This window comes from Cariama cristata, unplaced genomic scaffold (genome assembly GCF_000690535.1).
Source record: "Cariama cristata isolate BGI_N322 unplaced genomic scaffold, ASM69053v1 scaffold11841, whole genome shotgun sequence".
Taxonomy (NCBI): Eukaryota; Metazoa; Chordata; class Aves; order Cariamiformes; family Cariamidae; genus Cariama; species Cariama cristata.
Window position 1 is genome coordinate 7,384 of NW_009599885.1, and position 8,360 is coordinate 15,743.

At 51.0% G+C, this 8,360-nt stretch overlaps 1 protein-coding gene and 1 pseudogene across 1 annotated transcript; one reads left to right on the forward strand and one right to left on the reverse strand.

Annotated features, from left to right (window-relative positions):
- On the forward strand, window positions 1–4,512 carry LOC104169034 (lipase member M-like; the record flags this gene model as incomplete). The annotated part of the gene is made up of 9 exons (XM_009709840.1): window positions 1–99; window positions 471–588; window positions 1,048–1,246; window positions 1,392–1,501; window positions 1,820–1,956; window positions 2,667–2,813; window positions 3,303–3,374; window positions 4,031–4,096; window positions 4,279–4,512. Coding segments are annotated over 9 exons (1,182 nt in total), but the record flags the coding sequence as incomplete, so codon positions are not given.
- Window positions 4,513–6,799: 2,287 nt separating this feature from the next.
- Window positions 6,800–8,360, reverse strand: part of LOC104169035 — a 5,618-nt pseudogene continuing 4,057 nt past the window's right edge.

The window sequence follows — 8,360 nt, forward strand, 5'->3', positions numbered from 1 at the left end:
TGGCTGCTGCTGGTGGCCCTGTGCCTGGCCCAGGGGCTGGGCAATGCCATCCCACTCACTGGAGCGAACCACGAAAACCCGGAGCAGTTCATGAATATCGTAAGTGCTGGGGTCAAACACACCCCTGTAGGACCTGGACTTCCCCAGGTGGTGTGCCCAAAGTCATCCCTGAGTGACCACCTGGGCTCTGCCCATCCCTGATCCTGACGTCTGTACCTGAGGTCAGCCCAGGGGGCTTGGGGCATCAAAAGTTTCCTATATTTTGCATGGGTCTCACTTACTTCATGCCCTCAGCTTGCGGTTTGCCTCTCCCTGGTCTTCCTTTAATGTAGATGGACCTTCAGGTCTTGTGTGTGCAGGCAGACGTGACACTGGAGAGTGTGGGAGGCAGGAGTGGGTGTCATTGGGTCAGGCAAAGGATGATGAACACCAATGGATCACCCTCTCCCCTTGGACCATTGTCCCTGCAGAGCGAGAAGATCCATTTCCACGAGTATCCCAGCGAGGAGTATGAGGTGCTGACAGAGGACGGCTACTTCCTCAGCCTCAACCGGATTCCCCATGGCAAGGGGGATGCTGAGCGCTCAGGTGGGCTCAGTTTCACCAAGGATGAAGCAGCCGTGACCCTGCTTAGAGATGAGGCGAGGAGAAGCCACTGTGAACACCCGTGCCTTCAGATACAGTTTCAGCAGCTGGAAGAGGGAGGAGAAGTTTTTGCCCGGCTGCCTTGAGCTATTCCTGGGGATGCAGGTGCTCAGCATCATGTTTTGCTGCAGCCGGGATGGGGCAGCGCGACCCAGCAAGTCCCAGTGGCTCCTTCCCTGGAGCAAACCCCTTGCCCTGGTCCAAGGTTCCCTGATAGCCCAGGGCCAGGAGTGGCAAAAGTCCTTCAAACAAAAAAAGCACCAGCAGAATCAGGGAAATAACGGGAGAAGAGAATATTTAATGTGCAGCCTGCAGAAAATAATACTGAGATGCACAGGGCTGTTTCATTTCCATATGGGAAGGGCTTTTCTTGTGTGAAGTACCTGATTTCTCCTCTTTCAGGATCCAGGTCACCTGTGTTGATAGTGCACGGGTTCAGTTTAGACGGTGGTGACTGGGTGGACAACCTCCCCAACAGCAGCCTGGGCTTCATCCTTGCAGACGCGGGGTACGATGTCTGGATCGGAAACAACCGGGGCAACAGCTGGTCCCGCCGGCACCTGAACCTTTCTGTTGACCAAGAGGAGTTTTGGGATTTCAGGTGAGGAGGCCAACAACAACAGGGCTGGGATGTTGGGCTGTCAGTGATGACCACCTGATGTCCATGGGAGGCTGGGAGATGGGCGTCTCCTCCAGCTTCTCTCTTTGCTCCCCAGCTTCCTCCAGCTTCTCTCTTTACTCCCCAGCTTCCATGAGATGGCTGTGTACGATCTCCCTGCCATGGTGGACTTCATCCTAAGGCAAACCGGGCAGGAGAAACTGTTCTACGTCGGCCATGCTCAGGGCAACTCTCTGGGTGAGTGAGGAGGAGGAGCAGGTGGTGGGCGAGAGCAGGGTACAGGGATGCCACAGGAGAGGGACATCAACGTCTGTCCCAAACTGGAGACTGCTGAGGACAGGGCTGCAATGGGCTATGGGGCCACTTTCCCCACCTGCCTTCTTGGTCCTTCTGCGTGGGAGAGCTTTGCCACCTCCTGCCCATCCGTGCTGGGCTGTGCTCACACCCAGGAGCATTGCAGCTTCATTTTGTTCAGACCCTGCATCTCAAACAGGAGGTCTGGGATGAGCACTGCCACTCTTGGGGTTATCATTGTGATCTCTTGTCTCTTTTCAGGTTTCATAGCATTTTCGAGCATGCCACACCTGGCTGAGAAAATCAAACTCTTCTTTGCCCTGGCTCCTCTCTACACTTTTCATCACGTCAAAGGCCCTGTGTTAAAGTTAGCATTTTTACCAGACATAGCGCTGAAGGTACATAAGGTGTTTGTGTGTTATTACTACCGAAACCGAGGAGTTTTTGGCAACTCACGTCGCCTGTGTTGCCACTGTGCACTGAGCCCATGCCTGCGGCAGGCGTTGGAGACACGTGTGGGGAGAGACAAGCGATCCCAGGATCCCAAACAGCAGGGATGCCCCTCTCCACCCAGCTGAGCACAACCAGTTTTCATTGTTTAAAATATCTGTACCTCTTTATCATTACTGTTTATGTTTTTGCTGATTGACCTCACCACACCCCGGTCCCGTAGGCCAGGAGGTGCTCAGAGCAGCTCCACACCACCTCCCTTCCACCTTTTGCTCCAGGAGCTGTAGAAGGGCTGGAAGGGGAGCTGGCACTCTCCTTGTACGTGCTCCACCTGAGGACCATCTCTCAACAGAGGTGGCAGATGAAAGGTATGAGTCTGGCCATCCTGGGCTGAGCTTTGGAAGCTGGTACCTTAGAGATGATGCACTAGGACGATGGGGATGACGGCACAGCGTGGAAAGAACAATCATGGTTCCGTGCCGCTCTGAGAGTCAGGTGCAACCATGGGTCAACCTCCTGGAGAGTTTGGCTAGCCCAAGTGTGTCAACAACCGTATTGAGGAGTTGCCTATCAGCGCTGGCTGGGGGCAAGTTGTTCCCGTGGAGAGGGGATGTGTGTTGCAGGACGTGATGTGACCTGTTCCCTTGTGCTCTTGCAGGCAATATTTGGAACAAAACAACTGACTCTGGTGGGGAGGAAGGAGAGAGCCACCCTTGCCAAGACGTGCAGCAACCTGCTAACAGCCGAAGTCTGTGAAAATGAGATCTTCTTAATTGGCGGGTTCAACAAGAAGAACTTGAACGTGGTGGGTGCATCAGGCTCTCCAAGTCACAGCCGTCTCCAGTTTTCCTAGACACCTGGAGATAGCTAATGAGATACAAAAATAAGTATAAAAAAAACCCAAATAAGGTATGAAAATCATTGTGCAAGGCAGCAGTTATTTGGAGATTTTTTTCCATGGTGTTGGGATGTTAAAGCTAATGGAGGCTTTGGTAGGAAAGAATCACTTGTGGTCATGTTTGCAAAAGAAAGGTAACACCTGCTTCATTTTCCACTGACCTGCCACAAGCTTACAGAAAAAAGTAACAAAAAATTTAGTGGAATAGTTGCATGTCCATTTTAAAGTAGTGGTTAACTGGCTTACCTTTAAAAGCTACTCCTAATTCTGAACAGAATAAAGTTGCTGGACCATATAACATTTATATTGCAATTATAAGACAGAATGATTTTTTTTTGCCTAGACAGATTTTCAACATTCAAAACTCACTTAGAAAACACTTTCTTTATCCTGCAGAGCCGACTGGATGTATACCTAGCTCATTTTCCAGAATATACATCAGTAAAAACCCTTCTCCACTGGGGACAGGTAGAGACTCTGATTTTATAACTGTAACACGTCCTTTTTCTTTTAATGTATGAATATGACATTTTACAATGGTGCTTCATTCAGTCTGGAGACAGGTGAGGAGGTAGAATCAGACAGAGCCAATAAAAGTGATCTTTGAGTTGCTGTACCAAGGTGTCTCAAAAGCCAGTTACTAGCTACTGCTTCTGGCTGGCCAAGGCAGAGCCAGAAGTCTCAAACTGTGGCAGGGGAAGTTCAGGCTAGAAATGAGGAGGCCTTTCTTCACAGAAAGGGTCATTGGGCACTGGAATGGGCTGCCCAGGGAGGTGGTGGAGTCCCCATCCCTGGAGGTGTTTAAGAAAAGACTGGACGTGGCGCTTAGTGCCATAGTCTAGTTGACATGGAGGTGTTGGGGCAAAGGTTGGACTCGATGATCCCAGAGGTCTCTTCCAACCAAACCAATTCTGTAAATTCTGTAGTCTCACCCAGACGTCCACCTCCGTCCCCAGTAATGATGCCATGTAGGTGTTTTGGGGACTGCCCTTCGCTCTGGCCCACAGGATGGGCTCCAGCAAGCACCAGCTCAGACATCAGGGCTGCTGCCCTTTGCTTGTGGTGGGGCTGATTCAGGGCGTTACCCGCCCGGAGTGGGGTAACCCTTTGCCTTTGCCTTTCAGACTGCCAAAACTGGGGAGTTCAAGCAGTTTGACTATGGGGAGAAGAACCAGGAGAAGTACAACCAGGTAAATAGGCACTTGTGGAAGGAGGAGCACAGGATGAGGCTGGCTGGGACCAGGATGGGGGTAGCCTCCTTCAGTGGCCAGCGTGGTCCGAGTCCTCTGGGATGCCAGGGGCATCACGCCCCATCCATTAGTACTGTTAGTGTCAGAGCCTGTGAATAACCAGAGCGTTTCCCCCCTCCCAGACCACCCCCCCCTTGTACAGGATAGAAGACATGACGGTGCCGGCCGTGCTGTGGAGCGGCGGGGAGGATTGGGTGAATCCCCCTCTAGAGACCCAGCGCTTGCTCCCTCGCATCACCAACCTCGTTCGTCATGAGCACTTCCCTGACTGGAACCACTTCGACCACCACTGGGGTCAGGATGCCCCTCAGCGCATGTACAGGCAAATTGTCGCTCTAATGGAGCAAAATCCATGAAACTTTCCATGTGCTGTCCCAGGATGGAGGAGCCATCTGTTCCCATGTGCTTGAGGGCATGGGTTTTGTGTGAGGGCTGCCACTTTGCTCTTCCCTTCTTAAAAATGTCTCCTATCACCCTGTTCTACACTGATTTAATGCTTTAAATGTAAGGGTGTAATTTCTGCCTGCCTTCTGTGACTAGAGATTGCAATAAACTCTTGCATCACAGCCAAACTTCAACCCTTTGCTTGGTGGGTCTCACTGGGGTTGTGTTTGCACCCTGTTGCGGGGGCAAGTTGTGCAGGAAACCCTGTTTGGTTTTAATTTTTTAGCTTTTGCTGACTCAGCACAAAATTTCACTCCAAAAATTGAGCGTATGCTTTGGGTTGTGGGTTTAGGTGAAGGAGGGGTAGAAAGTGACCTTGTCTGTGGCCCTTGAAAGGCTGGAAGGGGTGTGCACTGACTGCGGGAGAGAAACGTTCCTCCCAGTAGAATGAAACAAGAGAGGTCGATGCACATCACATTCCTGAGAGGTGGTGGAAGGGAAATATCTGGGCCTTGGCATTAGGCTAGGTCTTTCCTGGGAGACCACCCACCCAGAACAGTGTCCCACGTCATCTCCTGGGCTATGTCTTACAGCGAAAACCCAGCTGTGTTTTCTAGGAAGTTGAATTTAACATGGCCCACAGCGATACCTAAGAATAATGCTCTCTTCTTAGCATGCATGTTTGAAAAGTATCTACCTATCTACCTACTTATCTGTTCTTTCTATCCATCTATCTGTCCCTCTACCTACCTATTTATTCTGTTTATTCATCCATCCACCCATCCACCCATCTACCTACTTATCTATTCTATCTGTCCATCTACATTTTATCTGTATATCTATCCATCTATCTCTTTGTCTGTCTATCTAACTATCCATCCTTGCATCCATCCATCCATACCTCCAAGAGATGTGTGACGCTCACCTATGAAGTCTATCAAAGTTTAAGATGTGTGGGAAGAGCACTGAGAACAAAAGGCAGGGGTTGAAAACAGAATTTCCTGGGGGTCGGGGCAAGGGACCCCTCCCCCAAGCACCGATGATTTTGGTGAGATATTCCCAAACTGCCTGCCCATCCCCCCAACACTGCACACCAGGTGCCCATGCAGAGATGGGACAAGGGGTGTGAAGGTGTGGTCTGAGCTCATGCTGTAGGTAAACAGCCCAGAAATGTCCTGCATGACCCCTGTCCCATGTAAGCATGGAGACAAAGTGGCTTTGCTGACACAGCAAGCAGCGCAGGGGCACTGGGTTTCGTGGGGGATGGATGGGACCGGTGTTGCCAGTCTCTCCCTGCCCTCTTGCTCAGCTATCCCATCTCCTTGGGACCCTTCAGCCCCAGGAATGGGGCGTCCTGTGGGAGGGACAGCTGTGGGGTCAGAGCGAAGGTCCACCAGTTCAGAATCTCTACTTGAGCCTCCTGCCTTAAGGCCACAGGAGCCAAGCTGGTGACAGTAGTGGAAAGACGGAGGTACACTCCCAAATTGAGGTATTTCCCAGGGAAGAAGTGTTTGCCCCAAGTACGTTCCCATGTGGTCTGACTGGTCTCCATCTGATTAACCAGACTGAAAAGCAAAGGTACGTATGAAACTTCCAGCTTGCAGGATCTGTGAACTGAGCTGTGCACATGTCTTATGGGATGCTGTTTTCATGGGCTGCTCCTGTGAAAATAAAGGTTCGTTTTACAAGCACCACACTCTGCCCTCCCTTTCTTCCCCCTCCTTCCTCCTCTGCCAATGGTGATGGATGGATTCACTGGGAGAGAAACCAAATTGCATGTGGCCACAACCAGCCAAGGAGTCATTGGCCATAGACAGGGTGCTCTGCAGAGAGTCATCGTGCATGACCATGACCTGCAAGGATGGAGTTGTCACCATGGAAGGAAGAGCAAAGCTGCATGTGCTGGCACGGTGCAGGTTGGAAAAGCCCTGTCTGCCCCTTGCAATGTCCCATAGGGCTGGATGTGAGATGGATGCATGGGAAGGGGCTCATAATGCCCAGAGCTGGAACCTCCTAGGTCCTGCATGACTGCCCTGAAGCACAACCTTGGTGATGCCCACCAAGGGATGAATCAGACTGGGCTTCAGCACAAGAGTTCATTAATCAAATAGTTCTGAAAAACAAGGGAAAGAAATATCACTGTGCACCAGAAGAAGCAGGGAGACCAAAACACCAGTGCACTCTGTAGAAGGCAGAAAGAAATCACAAGACTGTGTTAGCTCACCAAATCAGTGTGAAATAGGGTGACAGGAGATGTTTCTAGGGAGGAAAGAGTAGGCTGACAGTTCTGGTACAAAAGCCAGTCACCCCCAGGACATAGGAATGGGTGGCTCCTCCATTCCAGGGTTCCATGTGGACCGTTGATGGATTTTTATCCATCAGAACGACCATCTGCCTGTACATGCACTGAGGGGTGTCCAGGGCCCAGATGCGATCCCAGTGGTTGCAGTCAGGGAAGTGCTCATGATTGATGAAGCAGGTTGGTGATGCGAGGGAGCAAGCGCTGGGTCTCTGAAAGGGGATTCACCCAGTCCTCCCCACCGCTACATAGGGCAATTGGTAAGATCATATCTTCTAACCTGTACAAGGGTGGTGAACTCTGAGGAAAAAAAATCATCAGGTTATTCAAAGGAAGGTGAAACAGAAAGGTATCAGCTGGATTTTAGCCACCAGACCTGCTGAGAGGCCCACAGTATTCACCACCTGGGATATATGTTTAGGAGACATGAACAAATGTGATATGGGGTAAATGTGTCCTACAAGATCCCTGTTGGACTTGCCCCACCAGGAGTGGATAAAAACCCAAAAGGTTGGGCTGGCATCGGCCAGCCAAAATGGGACCAAATGGTTGAGTGTTCATGGATGCTCCAGCCACCGAGAGAATTATAAGACACACGGGTGCACGATGCACGGGATGTCTTCGTCCTGGTGTCAGCCAACCTTTTCCTCTTCTCCTCTTAGCACACAATCAAGTCATCCCTTCGTCCTCTCAAGCAAGAGGCAGCCCCTGCCTACCTGATTGTACTTCTCCTAGTTCTTCTCCCCATACTCAAACTGCTTGAACTCCCTGGTACTGGCAGTCTGAAAGGCAGAAGCAAAGGGTTAACCCCGTACGGGTAATCCCTTAGGTCAGCCCACCATGAGGAAAGTGCAGCCACAGTGTCTCTGCCCCAGCACAACCCTGATGTCTGGGCTGGTGTTTGCAGCTGCCCATCCCTTGGGACCCACAGCGGGACAGCAAAGCAGCAGGGCAGCTGGCACTGCTCGGAGTTCGGGCAAAGCAGATGGAGGGTGCTCAGGGTATGGTCACTTGGGCTGTCTTTGAACATATCTTGTTTCTACCATAGCAGGAGGGAGGAGGACTCCTCCGCTGTCCTGGAGAACTCTGTGGCCAACCTCAACTGCATAGAATGGACTGACAGAGTGCAAGTCACCTGCTTGGGAGTTTCTCTTGGGCATTGTTTGGAAAACTAGCCTGTTAGGTCTTCTGAGAGCTGCCAAGCACTGTACAGTTCATTGGCCATCCCTGGGGCAGCACGACCATGTCTGCCAGCCAAAGAGGTGATGAACTCTTCGTAACCAGCAAGAAATGCAAGGTGCATCTACTCACCTAGTCTCAAGGTACCCACCATGACCATTCAGACTATGCTTGAGTTACAATTAAATTAACGATCTTACCCTCTGAATGAAGGGACATCCAATGAGGATTTATCCATGTGGAACTGGTGTAACTTCTGTCAGTCTAGGACCGTCCTCCTGGTTTCCTCCTTTATTAGCCAGCTGTACTTCCAAATTAGAGTCTTGCCAGCTTGCTCCTTCC